Source organism: Crocodylus siamensis, chromosome 1 (genome assembly GCF_052110815.1).
Source record: "Crocodylus siamensis isolate JL-2025a chromosome 1, ASM5211081v1, whole genome shotgun sequence".
Taxonomy (NCBI): domain Eukaryota; kingdom Metazoa; phylum Chordata; order Crocodylia; family Crocodylidae; genus Crocodylus; species Crocodylus siamensis.
In genome coordinates, this window is record NC_143395.1 from 124,894,793 (window position 1) to 124,917,957 (window position 23,165).

The window sequence follows — 23,165 nt, forward strand, 5'->3', positions numbered from 1 at the left end:
AGTAGTAACCAGCAGCACGCTTATAAGATGGGAAACTATCTTCTTGAGAGCACGGAGGCAGAAAGGGATGTTGGAGTCATTATTGACTCCAAGATGAACATGGGCGGACAATGTGAGGTCACGGTTGGAAGGGCTAACCAGACCTTGTCGTGCATCCACAGGTGCGTCTCGGGCAGGGCCAAGGAGGTGATCCTCCCCGTCTATGTGACGCTGGTCAGGCCACAGCTGGAGTACTGTGGTTCAGTTCTGTGCGCCCCACTTCAGGAGAGATGTGGACAACATTGAGAGGGTCCAGAGGAGGGCCATCGGCATGATCCAGGGACAACAGGGCAGACCCTACAATGAGAGACTGCGGGGCCTGAACCTGTTCAGCCTTCACAAGCGAAGGCTGATGGGGGGACCTGGTGACTGTCTATAAACTCACTAGGGGGGACCAGAAGGGTTTGGGAGAGACCTTGTTTCCCCTAGCGCTCCCTGGCATAACAAGGAATAACGGCCATAAGTTGTTGGAGAGGAGGTTTAGATTAGACATCCATAAGAACTACTTCACACTTAGGGTAGCTAGGATCTGGAACCAACTTCCAAGGGAAGTGGTGCTGGCTCTTACCCTGGGGGTCTTTAAGAGGAGGCTTGATGCCTACCTGGCTGGAGTCATTTGAGCCCAGTTTTTCTCCTGCCCAGGCAGGGGGCCGGACTTGAAGATCTTCAAGGTCCCTTCTGACCCTACTCCTATGATTCTATGAAGTAACATATTGTGAAGGCTGGGAGCTATGAAATCAAAGGAAAATGGTGGAGAGCTCAGTATGGCATAATTACATTTGACTGTATGTGACTGTCAACAAAGTGGGATGGCTCAATGAAGGAGACATGAAAGCAGACATTTTTCTGGTTATTCAACTGTGCCTTAATATACTTGTATTTTGTACAAAATACTTAGGAGTGGTCATGGTGAGTAGTCTGCCTTTGAAAAGTGAAAGAAACACAAGCAGTTCCTGTTTCCACATCTGAGAGGAGCTATGTTGGTCTACCACATTAAAGCAGAGTAAATATTAGATCTCTCTTCCCTTACCCCAGATCTGATATGTGTCTGTTTTTATTGAGTGTCTGTGGCTGAGGGACTTAATGTCACCACTGATGCCATTTGACTCTCTGCTGCAGAGGGAATCAGAACTTGGGTATGTTTAGCTATACGTAAAAAAGTGAAACACCTTTTAAGTAGACTTACTGCCATTCCTCTGTATTTGATGATCTGCCAGTGTCTGAAACAGTTCAATGGATTCTAACAAGTAACTTCAGGACCAGAAAACTTTGGCCTTGACCAGTGATAAGAGAAAAAATATTGAGCCCAAATACAAAGTTTATAGATAGAGTACTTGATGTGACATGCTGGTACTATTAGCATGAGTTCCACTTGAAAATCCAAGTTGCCTTAGTTACATGAATCCATACTATATTAATGTCAGCAGCTTGACGTATGTAATGATAGCACTTAGCTTTTACAGTGCTTTTCATCTATAGATCTCAACATGTTTTGTAAAATGGTCTGTATCATTATTCCCAGAGGCAATTGAGGCAAAGAATTTGAAAGAAGCAGTTCGGAGACAGGCAGGGGTTGAGGACAGGGACAAAGAGATATGAGGGCAGAACGCAGAATAAATTGAATGTGAGAGAGCTTCTTGGGGTACAGGTGGGACAGGAAAATGGAAAGCATGTCACGTGGTCCTGTAATTAAGACCATCATAATGCTTGTACAGTGGGATGGTAGTGAATTTACATGGTAGGGGTAAGTTTAATGCTGGCAAATACTAGCATTACTGTGCTTGACTATGATCTTTATAATTTCATTTTACCTTCATTGCATAATTTTATTGCATGTAGATTTTTTTTCAGTAACTTGTAGATATGAAGGTAGACTTGCCTTGGTGAAGAATAAATCATTCCTGTTACCTATTCATCCAAGAACATTTCTCTTACTCTATTTCTTTTGCAGTTTTATTTTGGGCACTTTCATTTCTCTGCTATTCCTCTGTCAAAATATTTTTCCTTATGCCTGATCCTTTACTGAAATCAGAATCTTTTCTATAGCACTGGCCATCAGTGTGTAACTGAAAATGACAGGAAATCAGCTTTGTGACTTAACTGCAGAATCAGGGGAGAGAAAGCAATGGATCAGAAGTCAGGTAGATTCATTTTCTAAAGCCTATTAACTTTAGTACATGGCAAATAAGGTCAGACTGTATTTAAAAGAGGTACAAGGCTACTTTGTACCTATCTTTTGAAAATCCATTTTTAAAGGCACAGTATTTCTGCAGTTCAGATAGCTGTGTTTGAAGGCCCTGGTGCATGTTCAAATTAAAAGTGGATAGAAACCAGCTATAGAGTTGTTACACATTTTCAGGCACTAACTTTATAGCTGGTTAGCTCTTTTATAGCTGGCTAGTCATTTTTATCATGTGTTAATTACTTTGCATGTGTGTCTGGTCTGAATTTATTGCATATTTAACCAGTTAATTGTGTAATGTATGTAACATGTAGCAGGGTCCTAAGACTTACTTACGCCTCCATTTTTGATGCTTTGTGGACAGCCTGTGGACTGTATGAAAAGCTTTCCTGTTTGTCAGTATGATTAGTAAATGCCTGTGTTATGGTACAAGCCTCTACTGTTAGTTCAAAAAAGTAATGCAAAGAGCCTATTGTCTGTATTATCTGTTTAGGAATGCAGAACTCTAGAGCACTTGGTTCAGCGATGATACCTTTTATCAGACCAACTAAGAAATTGCAAAAAAATATATTTTTTTCTGCAAGCTTTCAGGCGCACTCGCTCAGGGAAAATCAAGATGGTAAAGAGTCCCCATAGGTAGAAAAATTTCATTTTTGTCTATTTACTTCACTATCTATTTAGGAAGAGCCTGGAGGGGGATGCAGATAACTGCTCTGATTCACCATATCATGGATCACGTTTGTTTTACAGTGTGAGCATAGAGTTTCTCCCTGAAATCATTGCTTCCTAAAAAAGATTCTGAATTGACCCTTAACACCAAGTTTATTTGGCATCCACCTTAAAAAGCAGTGCCTTCTGGGCACTGCACTCCAAGAGGGATGAGAAGGTCCAGAGAAGGGCTGCTTGCATGGTCAAGGGGCAGCAGGGCAGGACCTACAAAGAGAGGCTGAAGGGCCTGAATCTATTCAGCCTCCACAAGAGAAGGCTGAGAGGGGATCTGGTGGCTGTTTACCAACTCACCGGGGGGACCAGCAAGAACTGGGGGAGGCTCTGTTCCCCAAGGCACCACCCAAGATTACTAGGAATAACAGCCACAAATTGTTAGAGATAAGGTTCAGGCTGGACATCAGGTGGACATTACCATTAGGGCTGCCAGGCTTTGGAATGGATTCCCAAAGGAAGTGGTGCTCTCTCCTACCTTGGGGGTCTTCAACGGGAGGCTGGACAGATATTTGCCTGGGGTGTTACGACCCCACACTTGTTCCTGTCCAGGGCAGGGGGTCAGACCTGATGATCTGTTTAGGTCCCTTCTGACCATAACAGACTATGAAACTATAAACCCAAAAGATGTAACACATGTTTTAAATCATTGTGCTATAATTGAAAAAATCTGCTAGCAACCACCATGTTAAAACAGCTGTTGTTAGGAGAGTCTGCCACTAAGTAGCATGGACAGACTTTTCCTGAGATGTATGCTAGCTAAATTGTGCTGTGAACTACTCTGCCTCCTTGTCCATAGTCTAGATTTATAACCTCTGTCTCAGGTGAACAAATTGCTACTGATACCAGTACATCTGGATTAGATACTGATAAGGACAGTTGTTCTAAATATGATGTTAACATAGAGTCATGTGCATTTTAGGCTGGACAGGGATACAGGTGTAAAGAGGGCCTTGAATGGAGTTGTGAACCCAGGTGAGCACCCTGTGGTAAAATTAATGTTGCTGCACTAACTGCCTGCACTTGAAATGCCTGCCACCTGTTTTGGCCCATATCTTCTTCTTTATAAAAATGTACTTTAATTTTCAAATATTTTTTCCTTTGTTCAAATCTAGCCTTGTTTGGTAGCATGTGATTGTTTTTAGTTCAGGACTTCAGCAATACTTAAAACTTATTCCCATTTAATTCAACTTTAATCAGTAGGGAGAAAGCAAGTTGTTGTGGCACCATCATGGAAATTGGCAGATAGCCCATCTGTCAATCTCCAGGGTGCGGCAGGATATCTGGGGGCCTTTGGCCATCTTCCCCCCCACCCCTGGCTCTGGGATGTCAGGGCTTCTCATGTTTTGTTTTGTTTTCCCAGCATCTTTTTTGCACCCCTGCTGCAAGTGCCTTTTTTGCACTTTTTAATGGTCCCTGTGCTTTTTTGCAGGGACCAGGATTTTTTTATGGGGGACCTATCAAATTCTCAGTTTCTGCAAAAATCACAATTGTGAATTTGGTAGGTCTAATTATAGCCTATGAAATCTCTTGCCTCTCTCAATGAATTAGTCTGTAAGGTACCACACTGCCTCGCTTTCGGCTTAACTTAGGCTAACATGGCCAGCTACCTCTCTTTAATCATTAGGTTTGTGATTACATAGCCTTCTTGAAGCAGAATCAGTTCAACCCTTTCTTTGGGTGAGAAAGATAAGTTGAGTGTTTGCACCTTGAAGTGTGTCTGTCAGATTAACATTTGCAAAACTCTTGCTCTGTCTTTCATGTGGGAGTATGAATTTACCCTAGTGTCTGTGGCCAAGAACTATCCCTTTCCTCTTACTGTTCAGTATGCTGTTCAACCGTTATCTGTTCTCATGGTAGTAGACTTAGCTGCATTTAATTGAGTTTTGGATGTGAGTAGATCGTGAAAAGCTTTGTGTTCTTCAGAAATGAGAGAAACTATATATAAACGTACACTCAGTGCAGTAGCAATACCTCTTGGGTATCTCAAGCGACCATTTGCTGCAGCCCTTTTTTCACTGTCTTTTTCTGTGCTTTGTCTTGCAGAGTTGGACAAATCTGGAGAAACCAAGCTTTGAATGACAGACATCATATAAGACAGCTGTTGCCAAACAGAAAATGCAGATGCCGCTTCAAGTACTAGGTTGAGTGAATGTGTGCACGTGTACCAATGTATGTATATTTGCATGAGTTTCCACAGCCCGGCAGACTTATTCTTTCATACAAAAAGTTTTGCAATTGATGAAAATTGAATTAAGAATCAGATGGAGCAACTTGACTGCACAGGGATCACAAGTCTATGGAAAGACACCTGCCACTAATGGTCAGCTTTCTACGTGGTCTACACAGGTGAAGAATGTTTGCAAGAAGAATAAAAAATACATTGTGCACAGAACAAGCCTAATACATACCTCTGGAATCTAAAGGAGTAATTGAGAGGAGAACAGAAGAAGACAGATAGAAAAAGAAACTGACTTTTGTATTGCAAATGGAATAATGTACTGTCTTTGGCACATTTTTTGCATTGGACTCAGTAAACTATAATTGGGTTTAATGTACTGGACTAATAAATAGTGACCATTTTATTGTGTAGTGATGACTGGAAGAAAGCAAGTTCAGGAACTGTGGTACAAGCCTGGGCATTGAAATGCAAACTTTGTTTTCTGTACTGAGTTAACTGGGTCCTCAAACTTGCTTATTCTTTTGCCCCTTCCTTTTTATCTTACTGCTTAGTATGGTATAAGTATTAATCAATCAAGCTTGCAAACATTATTCAAATAAAATAATTGGAACACTTTATTACGTTCCTTTCTTGTACAGCTGCAAATGTAGGGTTTGGAACTATGAATCTGTGCTCTAGGCAAGAATCAAGAAGGAAAGAGCATATCGAGCAAGGAAGGAAATTGTCGAAGGAGACAGTAAAACCAAGAAGTCAGATTTTTAGCGCTGCTTCTCTTTCTTTTTTGGTTGATTTATATTTTGTCCTCCCTTGAATCCTAGAAGATTTGCAAAGAGTGCTTATTTGATGAGCTTTAATTCTGACACCTGTTTTTACAGCAGGATGGAAAATCTATGATGCTTCTTTTTTCGGTAGTAGGAAAAAGGGAAAAGTAAAGGAAAAAACAGCTTGCCGCATAGTCCTGTTCCAGAGGAGAGAGAACTTCACGGTTCACCTGAGGCAAACTTCACTGCTTTAAAAGCTAAAAGCTTTTGAACATTTTTGAATTTGTTAAATGAAAAGGGGTTTTCTTTTTCATTCCTGTATGGCAGTGAGAAGTGGGAAAGCAGGCAAGATAGCGTGATAAACAGTGCAGGCTGCACTTAGTTTCTGGTGGACAAAAGAGCTACAATGAAAATGGGACTGGCTTTGGATTGCAAAAATCATTGAGTCCAACAAACAGTTCAGCAGCAAGAGGGAGTTTCCCATTTGGCCTGGCAAGCTGGTGCCTGTACAAGTGTGGTGTCTGTTGTTTCGTATGGTCTGTGTGCCTTTTTCCCTTTATGCAATCTCTTTCAGCTTTAGCAGCAGAAATACATCAGGTGGGGAGGATATGCCAGAGGGCAGCTTGGAGACGAGGAATGTCGTATCTATACATATGTACGTACGTGCGCATGTTTAAATTTCTGCGACTGAACTTTTGAAGAAAATCTGACTGGAGGAAATCTTAAAGCCTTAAGTTACTTGAATCCTACACATTCGCAACTCTTCGTCTCTGGAATTGCATTACACTAAACTGGAATCTCAGGCTGTATAAAGATTATATCAAGTTGAGCAAAAAGACGACTTACCATTTCTTGCGCGCCTCTTACGAAGTAGCTGTTTCTCCAAAGGAAAAGTGCACCCTCTCTCTAATGACTCAAAGACAAAATGAACCTGAATTTTTTTTTTAAGTGTTACTTTTTCTTAGCCAACTGCCATCATCTTTTATAGAGGAATTTTTCACTATGCATTTGGTGGATATTTATAAACACTGACCCTCCTCTCTCCTGCAATGGTCTGTCCCAGGTCAGTCTTATAAATAAATTGATTTCAATTTTTGTGCACTAGACATATTGCTTTCTTATGTCAAAAAATAAAAAACAAAAAAAACCATGTATGCAGCAGTGGAACATGGGCCTGTTCTGTGCAGTGACTCCAACATCCTGTGTCTCTCCTGGAAGGGTAGAGTTCCTAAAAGTGAGAAGGAGAAACCAGTGTGCAGAAGGCGGTATTATGAGGAGGGCTGGTTGGCCACAGGCAACGGCCGAGGAGTTGTAGGGGTGACGTTTACCTCCAGTCACTGTAGGAGAGACCGGAACACGCCTCAGAGGATCAACTTCAATTTAAGGGGCCACAACAGTGAGGTAAGTGTTTGGAGGAAGGGTCAAATCAAAGATAGCTGTGGCAGCAGTCACAAAATCAGTCATCCATTTCTGTTGGACAGAAGAGGTGTTTGACAGTGAAAAGAGTTGGAAGCTTGGGGATTGATCCAAATACACTTGGGGTCAAATAGGGGACTCCAATATCTTCTGTGGGGGAGAAAAAAAAAAGTTCAGCATTCTGCAGGGAATAGATTTGTTTTGCTTCCCAAATCCCACCTTCTCCCAAATGTTTCCCATGTCAGAGTCTGTGTCATTAAATAAATGCAGTAGATTTAAAGACTGTGACAGTTGTTGCTTTCACAATACTAAATTTTTGCCTGGAGACCTAATTATAAAGAAGAATATGGAGAACGGAGCTAAACTTGGACTAGACTGTCTACCAGATATTTCAAACTGATGTGCACTGGTGCTGACTTGAGTCACTGTGGTTAGGATTATCATAAAACTGGAAGTGAATGGGGTGGATGAGGTTCCCAAGAATAAAGCAGGAGCCTTGTGGTAGTTTAGTTTAGTTTAAATACTCCAGGGTGGAAAACATCACCCTTAGTATAAAGTGGGATTTTTGCATTTATTTTTAGTTGGTTCATCTCTGGTTTTCCATCTTTGCTGATCTTCCTTGGCTTCTTTGTGCCTCTGCCTTACACGATCTTCAACATTTTCACACTAAAAACTGCACAAGTGGTGCCTGAAAGTACAAAAATGGTGTGTGAAGCATTAGGAATTTAGATCATAAGCTTGCTTTTTGGCTAAGCACAAGTAAGTGTCCATTGAGGAGTACCGTATTTACTCAAATATAAAATGTTCCCCCTGTAATTGGATTCTATACATGGAAAATTTAAACTTGGTATAATTTCCAGGTATAGAATTTAAGTACTGGAGGATTGTCTTGAATTCCCCCCTTCCCTGTTATAGCAGGGAAAGCAGTGGCTGGGGGGCAGGTCATGTCCCCCAGGTACTGCCCTCTGATGTGCCCACTTTTTGCCTTCTTCCCTGTCCACTTCTTGCCCTTTGCCCTGTCCACTTCTTCCCCTTGCAGCCTTCCTGCCTCCCTGCCACCTGCAGCCCTCCAGCTCCCCATAGCTTCTGTCCCTTTCCCCTGCAACCCCCCACAGTCTCTGCCTCTTTCCCCGCACCTTCCCTTGCTCCCCAACCTCTGCCTCTTCCCTTCCCCACTCTTATTGTCAGATACTGTGGTGTCCTGAGCATGTGGAAGCTCAGCCCTTGCTGAGCCATGCAGCAGTGTTGGTGCTGGTGATGGGCCAGGCAGGGGAAGGAGTATTCATGTGCTCTGTACTGAGGAGAAACTCCAGCCCAAGCCAGAGTCGAGCTGCACCTGACAGTAAGGAGGAGGGGAGGGCTGAAGCTGCAGGAGGGAAGTCGGGAGTGGGGCAGGAGGCTGCTGTAGGTCTGACTCTGGCTCTGACTGAGGCTCAGGACCAAAGGCAGAGCAGCAGCATCTGCCTTCTCCCCACTCCACTTCATATGCGAACTGGCATCATACCTACATGTCAACTGGCACCATACCTACAGGTTGGGGAACTCCCACCTTGTCAGCACAGAGGCGGAAAAGGGTCTTGGAGTCATAATTGACTCCAAGATGAACATGGGCTGGCAGTGTGGGGAGGCAGTCAGGAAGGCCAACTGTAGCTTGTCATGCATCCACAGATGCATCTCAAGCAGGTCCAAAGAGGTGATCCTCCCCCTCTATGCGGCACTGGTCAGGCCACAACTGGAGTACTACATCCAGTTCTGGGCGCCGCACTTCAAGACGGATGTGGACAGCATGGAGAGGGTCCAGAGGAGGGCCACTCGCATGATCAGGGGACAGCAGGGCAGGCCCTGTGAGGAGAGGCTCCAGGACCTGAACCTGTTCAGCCTCCAAAAGAGAAGGCTAAGGGGGGATCTTGTGGCCTGTTATAAACTAGTCAGGGGGGACCAGCAGGCACTGGAGGAGTCACTATTCCCCCGAGCACTGCCAGGAGTGACCAGGAATAATGGTCACAAGCTGGCAGAGGGCAGGTTTAGGCTAGATATCAGGAAGCGCTACTTGACGGTCAGGGCAGCTAGGATCTGGAACCAACTTCCAAGAAAAGTGGTGCTGGCTCCTATGCTGGGAGTTTTTAAGAGGAGGTTGGATGAACATCTTGCTGGGGTCATTTGACCCCAGTATTATTTCCTGCCATGGTGGGGGTCGGACTATATGATCTACTCGGGTCCCTTCCGACCCTAGAAACTATGAAACTGTAAGAGAAGGGGCTTTTTGCTCCATGCTGATTTGGGGGGTAGCCTCATCTTGTATTCAAGTAAATACAGTATCTACTGGAGCAAAAATTTCACTTTTATGTTATGTGGAGCAGTGGCATTTCCCAGATTTAAAAGCAAAAACCTCAGTGCTTTTCTGATTGTTTGAAGTGATAACTGTTAACTTCAGCTCTTAATATACCCTGCTCTTCTGGCATTGGTATCATCAAAGACTGAGCTTGTGTGCTTTTCTGGTGTTGTTTGTATTGGGGATCAGACTGTGTTAGGCTGAATGACAGTGCCCTTCTAAGTACAAGCTTTTTGGTTTAAGACCCAAATCATTAATGCTTGCAGAGGCAGGGCCTGCCTATGATGTTTGGAGTTGTACTTTGCCACAGCGCGGGTGGTATTTGGATTCAGGATTTCGATTAGGTCATCAATGTAAGCTTCATTTATAAAATGCATGTTAATTACCAAACACCTGCTAATATTTTAGCATGTCATATAAAAATCAATTTTATTACCTGAGTTTTCTCTTTCTTTTATTTTCTTGTGATACCTGGGCATCTGTTTTCCTCCTGCTGCACAGTGCAAACACTTTGAAACAGTAGAGGATTTACTATTTTGAAGGACTGTAAAATGTGCTCAAGTGCAAGTGTGGAAACATGAGAGTAGGCCCTGATGCATACCACTAAACTGAAGATGACACCGGTATTTCAGCTTCACCTTTTTTTGGAATTATTTCCTTTTGGCCATTTTTCCTTTGTTTTTCCAACTGGCTGTGATGGTTTCCTACATAGGGCATGACATGCCATTTTTATGTTGACACTGTATGTAATGTGAGCACATCACCCCATTTGCTTGTAATGGGCATGGTGGAAGCAAAATGGCTTCAACTGACTTATGAATAATTTTATTCAGAGCTGGGATGTTAAGCATGTGGCCCAAGTTGGTCACTAGTTCAAGGGCTTGTGCTTATATAAATAAAGGCAGAGTGGAAAATATTAAAACTAGAGGCCATGACTCCAATTCTATGTTTTGGGTTACAAAAAGGGGCAGTGCAGTTTAAAAGGGGCTGCTTTCTTTCAGGAAACTTATTAAGAGTGGCCTTAAGATAGCTGGAGAGATCTGTCAGGTAGCTGATATGGTCTTGTACTGCTGATGTTAAAATGAAAGCTGTCTCTCTGGTTTAACTGTAAAGGGCAAAGGTGCTGAACACCACAGTGCCTATGCTAGACTTGTTGAATGTGGCCCTCTTTCATTTTTCTTCTGTGGAAAATCCTACTGGATTCATTGGGAATGAAACCAGTAGGACTTCATAGCCTTTTCTAAATAACTTGTGTAGAATTGATTGTACAATATAATTTTTAACAGATTTTTGAGGGTGGAAAAGCTTGTCTGAGCCTATAAAAAAATATATTGCATGTTGGAATAGGCAAAAAAAAAAAGTTTAATAGACATGAAAAATATTGAATAGATATTTTCTCCTTTTCTTTCTTTTTGTACTTTTCTCCTTTCTATTTCACCAGGTTGTGTCCTACGAGCAGACTATGGATGTTACTTTGTATGCTTGATTGAATATACATTTGAGGCCCAGAATATGTGTGTAAAGAGAAAAGGCTGTAAGTTGCAAGCATCACTTGCATATAGGCGGAATCAACTGATGCTTGTAAATTCCTCTGGCTGGCACTCGTGTTGTTGTGTTGTTCTTTGGTGCTGGTGATGAATATCTCTAGGTACTGTCATTTGGGTAAAACTAATACCATAAGTCAAGTTCATTGCCTTTCTGACATGGACTGCCGCTTTAGTGTTAGCACAAACTCAATTATAAATATATGAATAGTGTAGATAGTGAAAACCCACCCACAATAGTTTTGATTTGGGTATAATTCATTTTTAAGAATATGTTGGGGGCCATTGCAGTGGCTAGAGCAGTGGTTTCCAATCTGTGAACAGCAAACCTGAGTGGGGCATGGCAGTTACAAGTGGGGTTATGCGCTTAAAAGAAATTCAGCTGTTTGTGTTTGGGGTGGGGGCAAGCCCAACCAGAAATGGGGTGTACAGATGGAAACAGTTTGGGAAATGCTGATGTAGAATTTGAATTTTGGTACTTAAGATAATCATGGAGGAGATGGAGACGGTGTAAGCAGCACTGCATTTTAGGTAAATCATGAAATGATTGTTAACAGGATAGTGAAACTAGACACCATTGCTGTGTTCTTGTGGTATTTTCATGGTTGTTGAAAAGATTTATTTTTTAAAGTTGCTTTTTACATCCAGCCGTCTCTTTCTGGTTGCCCTAATTTTCTTATTAACGTGGGGACTGACTATCAGGAGAGAGTCTCCAGTAATGAACTGCTGAAATGCCTACAGTGATGGCTGACTTTTTTGCCACTTAAATGACTCATAGAGTTATACAGCAGTGGGGCATGAAAGGCTCTTTAGTGTGAGCTATGGCTGTTTTATATATTTTTCACTTCAAGGTAACCAGACATTTAAAGGGTAGTTATTAGAGACTGAAGAGTGGTTGCCATCTTACTCCAGCCAGCAGTCTAATGCATTTGCAGTTACATAAGAAAAATGTGGGAAATGAAATAGACTGGTTCCATTTATTTTCCTGCTGATGCCAGGATGTGAAAACACATTGTTTTGTAGCACAGTTTGTTTTTTTGTGATAAAGCTTTCTAGGCCTGGTTCTCATTTCCCAGAGGTTGCTAAACATGGCTTTCAGGGGGACTTAAAGTGCACATGAATGTAATTCCTTGAAGAAACAAAGGATTTCAAAGGGTGAGATTTTTAAATGCATTCCATGTTAACCTAACTCTGCTGTCATTGATTTATGAAGGAGCAGCGTTTTGGTAATAATTGAACATGCTTCTGAAAATCTGTCACTCATTTTTGCTTCTCTCATCTATTTAAAAATCAAAGGTACAATCCTACATGCATTTAAGTCGATATGAGAATGCCCATGAACTTCATTATGATCAAGATTTTACCCCATACGACCACTGTGGTACTGAAGAATGGTCAGTGTAGTGCATTTCAGACAGTCTGACCACTGACACGCTGCTGTAAATGCTTACTTTACAGGGTCTGGGAACTTACAGCTTGTGGGACAGATCTGGCCCATGGAGCCATTGGATCTGGCTTACTGATATGGGGTTTTAGCAATATTTGGAAGGTGCTTCTTTTGTGCTGCGACAGGAAGATGCAGCAGTGCCCAGGAACTAGTGCCCGCTTGCCTACCTCTGATCAGAGACAGGTCTTTTTGGCTCACTGCTTGAACAGGTTTAGAGTATCCTCTTGTTTGTGTGTACCTGGCATAGGAGGAGATGCTATTGAATCTCAGCATTTTGTTCTACTATTCTTAATGTTTTTTTTAAAGCATCTTTGTGTGGGTGCACCTCTTCTCTTTCAGATGCACAGTATGCAGAGTGAATTCTGATATATCAAGTAAATTCTGTATGTTAACTAAAGTTTCAGTCTGGCAACACTTAAAATGTAATGCAAGGATAAACAGATGCCCACACAGTGAATCTGGTCCATATGCTAAATACATTACTGAGCTTGTGCTATGCAGCAATTATGAACATGTAAAGTAAACCAACTCGTTTGTTTTTATTTTATTTTCAAAATATTAAAAGGAGTGCTTTTATGTCGTGTGAAATCCTGATTTCACATGGGAGTATTTTTATAAGTAGCTTTAAAAAAAGATGTCGCACCCATTTTTCTTACCTAATGACTTAAAATGAGTAGGGAAAAAGTCTCATCTCATCAGGGTAAACTGTATTTTCAATGTAGTGTGGTGCACTATATTTTCAGTGTGCAAATTTTAAAGTGCTACCATCCATTTAAAAAATGTTACTTTAAACCAAATTTCATGTGCTATATCTGAATGTAAGTCCCTGGCCAAATCTTCTAGAACCCCATTTTTTGGAGTTTTCTTTACCTTTTGCTGGGTGAAGAACTCGAACAAATATTTTTATCTTTCTGTTATTCAGTTGTAATACATAAGTGGTACTTGCAACAGTTACACATTACAAATGTTTGGACAAAAAATGCTATTTTTATTTTTTGTTTACATTGAGGTCCCTTTTAATTAGAGCTTGTGTTTCTCAGTTTCAAGGTCAGTTCTGTTATGAGAAAGAAAAGGCTGAGTGCAGTTTGCAGTGTTTGTCAGTGCCTGGCACCTGGAATGCTTTCAAGGACTGAAATCTGTGGAGGTACAGATTTGAAAGGGAGCACCCTCACTGGGAGGACCATAGTGGTTTTTTTTGTTTTTTTTTTTACTTTCCCCCAAGGGATCCGGACACTTCTCCCAGTATTTGCACTTGGGAGGGAAAATAAATGGGAGTTTAATTTTGGGTTGAAGAGGGTTCCTCAACCTTTTCCAGGCCTTGCAGCTTTTTGATCCCTTTCAGATCCTAACATGTTTTTGATTCTTCAAAGCAAATGCTGAGAGAAAAATAAGTTTCCTTCCCTGGGTTGGTCTCCCACATTGCCAGTGCCCCTAGTGATGGCACTATTTCTAGTAAGTGGACTAATCTAGTAATGGGCATGTGCTCACTGCAGTTGCAACCAATACTTTTTATAGCCTTTTTGTTAGGAGAGTTACTTTTGCTGTGTTCATTCTCCGTATTATGGGAAGCTGATTCTACCACCCCGTACTACAGCACCAGTCTTACCAACATAATTTTCTCTGCTAGTATTCCCTATTTCCACTCCCAAAGATATGCTTGCAATACCCAAGGGTTGGGGCTTGTTTTGTGGTAGAGGCAGCAGAGATATACCCATAGAAGAGCTTCCAGGGAGCATGGATAGAGGAGTTGTATAGATCGGGAATAGGATTATTAGGTTTTAAAAATAACTAATTTTTTAGAGCAGGCTGTTGGAGTTCCTTTTAGATTTTGCCATGCCACAGTGTCAGTCTTAGTGGTAGATATTAGATTTTTCTAAACACAAACTTCAGAAATGAAGTCAGATTCAATGGCTTTGCCATAAATGAACCAAACACTTTTATTCACAGTCAGTCCTTAAAAAAATAGTGTGTACATTTCAGTATATTATTGGCTAAGAATTTTCTTCCTATCAGTCAAATTGAACTATAGAGCCTCTACAAGATAAAATTATGTTGTTCATAATGGATACTCCAGTGTGCTCAAACAAAATTAACTGGATGATTTTGTCAGAGGCTTAACCTGAAGCCCACTAGAAGGCTAGCAAAGCAGTGCAATTATTACCAAATCACTGATGTGTTGGCACTCTTCCTATTAAAAAAAAGGTCACGTCTACCCCATCATGTAACTCAGTAGAACTTGCATATAAATATACACAAAATATATTGAACATTCAGGTGACAGATGAATGAGGTTTATGATTGCATTCCTAAGCTGTAATAATTAAGGACACTACCTTGGCTTAAAACAGCTCCCACAGAAATAAATCAAGCTACAGATTGTCTGCATGTATAAGATCCCCATTAAAGCCATAAACATTTCACAAAATAATTGAACACAGCACAGAGCAATTGCCTGTCAGGTATAACTGGATTGTACTGGTACAGGAAAAACTATAAGCACTTGTCCTTGGAGAACCAAGAGTTGACCTCTTATAGCATCTTTGCAGTCCTTAGTTTCATAGTTTCTAGGGTCCGAAGGGACCTGAGTAGATCATCTAGTCCGACCCCCTGCCATGGCAGAAAAGAGTTCTGGAGTCAAACGACCCCAGCAAGGTGTTCATCCAACCTCCTCTTAAAGACCGCCAGGGTAGGAGCCAGCACCACTTCTCTTGGAAGTTGGTTCCAGACCCTAGCCGCCCTAACTGTGAAGTAGCGCCTCCTGATATCTAGCCTAAATCTACCCTCTGTCACCTTGTGACCGTTATTCCTGGTCACTCCTGGCAGTGCTCAGGGGAACAGGGACTTCCCCTTTTAGCCTACAAGAGAAGGACAAGAGAAAAGGGGTTGAATCAATGACACATGTTTTCATTTAATCTTTATAGAATCATAATAAATTAATGTTGGTTGGAAGGGACCTCAGGAGGTCATCTAGTTCAACCCCCTGCTCAAAGCAGGATCATCCCCAGCTATATCATTCCACGCAAGGCTTTGTCTAGCTGGGTCTTAAAAACCTCCAAGGATAGAGAGTCTGTCACCTCTGTGGGTAGCCTGTTCTAGTGCTTTACTACCCTCTTCATGAAAAAGTTCTTCCTAATATCTAACCTAAACTTCCCATGTTGCAACTTGAGCTCATTGCTTCTTGTTCCCTTATCTGCCACCACTGAAAACAGTCTACCTCCATTCTCTTTGGACACATGCTTCAGTTGAAGGTCGCTATTAAATCCTTAGTCTTCTTTTCTCCAGGCTAAATAAGCCCAGTTCCCTCAGTCTCTCCTAAGAAGTCATGTGCTCCAGCCCCCTAACCATTTTGTTGCCCTCTGCTGGACTCTCTCCAATTTGTCTACATCTTTTCTCTAATGGAGGCCCAGAACTGAATACAATACTCCAGATGTGGCCTTACCAGTGCTGAATAGAGAGGAATAATCATTTCCCTTGATCTGCTGGCAGCACTCCTACCAATGCAACCCAGTATGCCATTAGCTTTCTTGGCAACAAGTATACACTGTTGATTCATATTCAGCTTACTGTCCACAGTAATCCCCGGGTCCTTTTCTTCAGAGCTGCTGCCCAGCCAGTCAGCCTGCACCTGTACTGATGCATGGGATTGCTCTGTCCTAAGTGCAGGATTTTGTACTTGTCCTTAGTGAACCTCATCAGGTTTCTTTTGGCCCAGTCCTCCAATTTGTCAAGGTCTTTGTGGATGTTCAGAATCAAATTGGGGAAGGTCTTGGAAAAGATTATCAAGGAGGCCATCCTTAACAGATTAGCTGCAGGCAGTATCCTGAGGGATACCCAGCATGGGTTTGTTGCGGGTAGGTCTTGCTTGACCAATCTCATTTCCTTTTATGATCAGGTGACCTATCGCCTGGACAAGGGGGAAGAGATTGACGTCGTATACCTCGACTTTAAAAAAAAAAAAAAAAGCCTTCAGTCTGGTATCCCACGATCACCTCTTGGCTAAACTGGTTAACTGTGGCCTTGACGTCACCACGATCCACTGGCTGGGGAACTGGCTCCACAGTAGGACTGAGAGGGTGGTGGTCGACTGGAGCCAATTGTCTTAGTGTGCTGTGACCAGTGGGATCCCACAAGGCTCTGTCCTAGGGCCTATACTGTTTAACATCTTCATCAATGATGTGGACATTGGTGTCAGAAGCGGACTGGCCAAGTTAACTGATGACACCAAACTCTGGGGTAAAGTATCCACACCTGAGGACAGGAGGGTGATCCAGGCAGATCTGGACAGACTCATGAAATGGGTGGACAAGAACCTGATGGTGTTCAACACCAAAAACTGCAAGGTTCTCCACCTTGGGAGGAAAAACCTGCACCATGCTTATAGGCTTGGCAGCGCTACGCTGGTTAGCATTACAGATGAAAGGGACTTGGGGGTTATGGTTGACCACAAGATGAACATAAGCCTTCAGGGTGATGCTGCAGCTAGTAAAGTGAGCAAAACGCTGGCTTGCATCCATAGATGATTCTCCAGCAGATCCCGGGGTGTCATTCTCCCTCTGTACTCAGTCTTGGTGAGGCCGCAGCTTGAGTACTGCATCCAATTTTGGGTTCCACAATTCAAAAAGGATGTGGAGAAGCTTGAGAGGGTGCAGAGGAGAACTATGTGCATAATCAGAGGTCAGGAAAACAGACGATATGTTGAGATGCTGGGAGCAAAGGGCTATTCAGCCTGGAAAAAGGCAGGCTCAGGGGTGATCTGATGGCCACCTATAAGTTTATCAGGGGTGCTCATCAGGATCTGGGGGAACGTCTGTTTACCAGAGCCTCCCAAGGGATGACAACATCAAATGGTCGCAAACTCCACTGTGACCAATTCAGGCTGGACGTAAGAAAGAACTTCTTCGCTGTCTGAGCCCCAAGGTTTGGAACAGACTGCTGCCAGAGGCAGTTCAAGCACCCACTTTGAATGCCTTCAAGACACATTTGGATGCTCATCTTGCTGGGATCCTTTGATCCCTGCTGACTTCCTGCCCCTGGGGCAGGGGGCTGGACTTGATGATCCTCCGGGGTCCCTTCCAGCCCAAATTGCTATGAAATCTATGAAATTGTGGTTTTTAGCTGTAAAGTGTGCCCTCTGTCTGTGGTGGCCTTGGGTTCCCCTCTCAGGAACCCTTTGCTGCTCTGAAATTTCTCCTTTTTGTATCCTTTGCCTACTCTGATAACTCTTCATCTTGGAGCATTGTTGATTGGTCTCCCTATGTCCACCATACTGTCCATGTTCTGTCCTGTCATTGTATTCCTTTGTTTCACCAACTGATCACATGCACACATCTTAATTTGGGCTTTCACCGGCTTCTCCTAATTTGGTCTGTTCCCCAAAATGGGAAATCCCAAGGGCTCTGCAACTGGCCAACATGACAAAATCCCTTATCTCATGTTGTGGTACGTCTTCAATTTTCTAGCCTGTGTGTCTGCTTGCTGCTTGTGTGTGTCAGACACAGTGGGCTTTGAAGGAAACTAATATCACAAACAGGCTTTTAGAAATCAGTTAACCCTTGTTGTTCCCCTGGACCATTGTTCTGATGCAATATTTACTTTACTTACAAGCCACTTCCCAACAGCAAGCCTCTAAATACAATTTTCTAGCCATCAGATGTCATCTTACGCTCATCTCTTGCCCTCCTCCTCCTTAGCTGTATAGACTAAAATGTGTAGAGTGAAACACAAAGGCTGCTTGCAGACATTAAAAAAAATCCCCAAACGGTACTTTACTTTTAAACTCAACATGTTCTCACGCCAAGCCCAACACAGTTCCAGAAGAGGCATTGTACTAGGTAGACCTGGCTCACCCAATGTCTGTATAGACTGGGTGCTTTAGTAGGGCTTTTTGTTGCTTTTCTATAACAGCTGATGGACTCAGCTTTAGATTAAAACACGAAAAAGCGCTGCTGAAGTGCCTGATTTCGAGCTAGGTCAAACTACCATGGTACTTCTTCCAGTAAAGAACTTATTTATTTATTTTTTTTAAACTGCAAGCAAACGGGAAGAAGTAAGCACCCAGGGACAAAAAGCATTAAAGAACACATGACAATAGGGCTTGCTCCAGATTGACCATCCCTTTCCTCATTATCTTTTCTCTGTGGAAGAAATGTTTATGGTAGTGTGGAAGACCCAACCCCATTGTGTCAGGCCAGTGATTCTCAACCAGGATACCTTGAGATCCTTTCAAGGTTATCAACATGCTTCTTACAATGTTAGCATCTTTGGTGTGAAAACATGATTTACAAGATAAACCCAGAGATTTCAAATAGGAATCCATAGTGTTAAAAACATTCTGACCTGTGATGTAGAAATTCAGACAGGATCAGTGTTTGGCTATCAGTAGCGCTTTATTTTGCGAGGCCACGGGAGAAAAAGCAAGGGGCAGCTAATTCTCAACAAGAGCAAAGCACAGACCCTTTTATATACTAGTAAGCCGTGTACAAGTCAAGCTGCCCTGTACCATACTCTTGGCAGTCTGACAGCGACTCATCCTGCTGTTTGCTGAACCAAGCATGGTTTCCTCAAGCTGTCTCTTGATAAGCTTATCCTGAAGGCCGCCTTGTTGTTACCACTCAGCCTTCACCCACATCCCCCATCCTGTTCCGACATATATATACTTCTCCCAGTACTTTTCCATTCCTCATCACCTGTTTTGGTCTTTCCGAGTTCTTTTCAACAGAAAAATAATTCTATTATTTTCCCGTAGTCAAAAAATGAGAGAAAACGAAATGCTGGCATTTTCTGAGAGGTGCCTTGAGTCTAAAAATGTTGAGAACCACTGCTAGGCAGTTAAAAATGCATAAACAAAAAATGGTCTGTCTCAGGGAATCCATTTCGTACCTTCCCTGTGTACTTCTGTGTAATGTTTTTGCCCCTCATATTTTTTTACTGCTAATTCTGCTGTGCGTCTCATGTTGTTCTTGCAATCCTGATATACTTCCTTCTCTTCCTCTCCTGCATTCCGTCTTTCTCTTTCCTACCTCCTGTCCCTGTGCTTTACTGTGAACCCCAAGTTAGGACATGTGCATCTTGGGAAAAGCCTAACGTTCACGCTTATTCAAAGTGTTTTAACACTATTAGCACCATATTGTGTGACAGCAAAAGCACAGGAGGAGTGCAAGACTCAAAAAAGGGTGCTGAATTTCTTTCCAGTGCTTTAATAAAGCTGCAGGCCATAAATTGGTAGCTCTGGTACTTAGGTCTATCCAAGGAACTTTATTTTTTGTAGCAAGGAGAAACTTGCTAGAGACACAAAAGGTAACAATAAAAATTTCTTTAAGTACATTAGAAGAACTGCCAGGGCAATCAATTGGGCGTTTGGCTGATCAGGGTGCAAAAGGGGTGCTAAAGGATGTCGGGGCTGTTGCTGAGAAACTAAATGCATTCTTTGCATCTGTCTTTACTGTGGAAGATGTTAGGAAAATTCTGTCACCAGATCCACTCCTTTCTAGGAACAAGTCAGTGGAGTTGACCCAAATTAAGGTTTCAGTAGATAAGGTCATAGAGGAAACTGATAAACTGAGTGAATGGCCAACTAAATGGCAGATGCAATTCAATGTCAATAAGTGTAAAGTGATGCACCTGGACAAATAACCCCAACTTTACGACATTATGATGGGCTCTACATTAGCTGTTACTATGCAGGAAAGACATCTGGGAGTCATTGTGGACAGTTCACAAAAAGTTTTGGCTCAGTGCTCAGCAGCCATCAAAAAGACAAACAAAATGTTCGGGATTATTAAGAAGGAAATTGTAAACAAAATGCTTTCCATTCAACTGGTGGTGAATACCAAGGTGGACTGTGGATTGTGGGGAACTACAGAAGGATCTGACACAACTGAGTGAATGCCCCTTTATAAATTCATGGTGCATTCACGCTTTGAATATGGTGCTTAGTTCTGTGCCCTTTTCTCAGAAAGGATATAGAAGGACTAGAGAAAGTCCAGAGAATGGCAACAAGGGTAGTTAATGATATGGAGGGGCTTCCATATGAGGAGAGACTAAAGAGACCAGGCCTGTTCAGCTTAAAAAAAACACACTTGAGGGGGGACGTGATAAGGGTTTATAAAATACTAAATGGTGAAGAGAAACAAAATAAGAATTTATTATTTACTCTGTCTCAATGCAGGAACTAGGGGTCACAAAATGAATCTAGTAGGCAGTACACTTAAAATTAACAAAAGGAAGTTATTTTTCACACCGTGTAACTGAAGTGTGGAACTTATTGCCACCAGATGTTGTGGAAGCTGACAGTTTAGCTAGATTCAAAAAGAAACTAGACAAATTCTTGAAAGAAAGGGGCATCAGTAACTATTGAGCATGGGAGCTAGGGGTACTGCCTCTGAATTAGAACTTCCTAGATCTTAAATGCTGGAGGCTGCAAGTGAGAGAGGAGCAGGAGAGGGGGAGAAAAACCCTGGTTATACCTAGTTCACTCTCCCTTTCAGCCTCTGCTAGTGTGTGATGCAGGGTACTAGGCAAGATGGACCTATGGTCTGACCCAGTAAATGACAGTTCTTATGTTCATAATTAAAACAAAACCTCCATATAAATTATCTAATAGCAATAGCTGTTATGTGCAATGCATCTTCTGCCCGTTCACTCAGAACCTAGTAGGGGTTCAGCTCCAGCAGTAAAGGGCAAGAGAGTGAATGCAATTTAGAGATTGATCAGAAATGAACCAGAAGCTACCTAAGTGGAATCAGGCTGTGCATATCATTAGCTGGGGAAAGTGATTACAGGCAAAAGTCAATTGGTGGTCAGACAGTCAAACATTTCCAAGTTGATCTGCTTTGTTTTGCAATGGCAGGTTGTGAAAATCTGGCACCAAATCATATTTGTCCACTTGAAACGCACGTGTTCTTCAGCATCTACTGGTCTCTTAGGAGAAAAATCAAACATTTATATAGAGCTATACATTTCTATGGGGTTTGACACGCATACAATAGACATTTGTCAAAAGACTGTAAATCAGAGGCCAGAACTATTTTGATGATGATTCTCCAGATTTTAATGTCATAGTAAAAGAAGGCTTGCTTCAAAATGTGTTGTGAAGGATGGCTTAAGGCTAATGGGAATCAGTCTGCACTGCTGAAGAGTAAATCTTACTTTTCGATAATCCCTGTACTGTATTTTGGCTTATTCAGCAGGTATGCTAAAAAGGAAGAAGCAGTTTACTATACAATGAATGGATATATGTATGTTTTTTAGAAGTATTTTTTCTACCATTGGGAAAGAAGAATACATCTTTTGTGTTTTAAAGAAAATAATAATAGCTCAAGCTAAACTAGAAAGCTTCTGATAACTGTACCCAAGTTGAAGATTACTGTCATAACAACAGTATCTGTTTTGAGATGTTTTCTGTTATGGTAGTTTCTCATAGTGAGGCTTTGTATTGGAGTATCTTAAATAGTGCAGGTAAATTAAGAAGCAAGTATATCTCTCTTCCTAGAATAATGTACAAAAAGTACAAAAGAAGTTATTTCAAAATCTAGGATACCCAGAGTTAATTAGTTTTGGTCAAACTTGTTATACCAAAGGTTCCCTGTCCCTACTAAAGATGTCTTCCTACGACTATTTACCTTTAAAGGTTTAACATCTGATATAGGCACTGTGCTATGTTATTTGAGATTGTAAAAAATTATATCCTATTCTGTATGTGTTGTGGGGTGGGGATACACTTCTGTTTCATATCTTACTGCTAAGAACTGTTGGTAAAAGCTAAATTTTAAATGGTAAAGTATAGCTGCTGTCGCTGACACTTATTCAGCTGTGTGTTACCTCAGATTCTGGAGGAATCCTATAGCTTGATAAATATGCTTTTTGGTTGATTCTCCTCTGAAAAGATACAGTACAAAACTATCTTAAACTTGAACTGAGTCCCATTTACGGGTCCTTTTGTTTATTAACCTCATTGCGTATATTTATAAACCATGGCTTTATATCCAAACACAACCAAAATAAAAAGCTGTTTCCTGGGGGAAAGAAGGACTTTGGTTTAGCTGCTCTGAGGATTCAGGAAGCATTCTTCTATGCCAGTAACAGAGATTTTTCTTAAAGAGCCTTATCAGAGTTATAATAGAGATGAGCTATCATCTTGAAGGATGGCAGAGGTATGGTTGTTCATCTCAGTGCTTATAGTATGCTTCATCCTTAAAATGGCACCAGGGAGTTTTGTGGCCTAGCCTAGATCTTGGATGTGGAGCTAAAATAATAAATCCATTTTAATGGGTGCTGAAGGGTTGTGCGTGCGTGTGTTCCATTCCTTGAACATCAGAATCTGTACTTCAGCTTCTGAACTTTGTGGTAACCTAAAGAAAACTGCTTTAAATGTTTCTCTTTAAAAATGAAACCCAAACCTACTCACAAGTGAACTGCAAAGGAAAGAAGGGGAGCAATTGTTGGGGTAGTGTATCTATCCAAGGGCAGCTCCAAAGGGGTGCAGCCATACCCCCCTTTTGACTTAGCCTGTGATGCAAGAGCCTCTGGTGATTCTAAGACTCC

The 23,165-nt window shown here is 41.9% G+C and overlaps 1 protein-coding gene across 2 annotated transcripts in view; it reads left to right on the top strand.

Moving 5' to 3' along the window:
• TULP4 (TUB like protein 4) overlaps nucleotides 1-23,165 on the top strand; it is a 291,590-nt gene that overhangs the window by 49,195 nt on the left and 219,230 nt on the right. For both annotated transcript variants that reach the window (XM_090042154.1, XM_090042144.1), the window contains one exon: nucleotides 4,988-7,285. In XM_090042154.1, coding sequence (XP_089898280.1) covers nucleotides 7,034-7,285 — 252 coding nt within the window. In that variant the 5' untranslated portion in view covers nucleotides 4,988-7,033. The remainder of the gene's footprint in view (nucleotides 1-4,987; nucleotides 7,286-23,165) is intronic.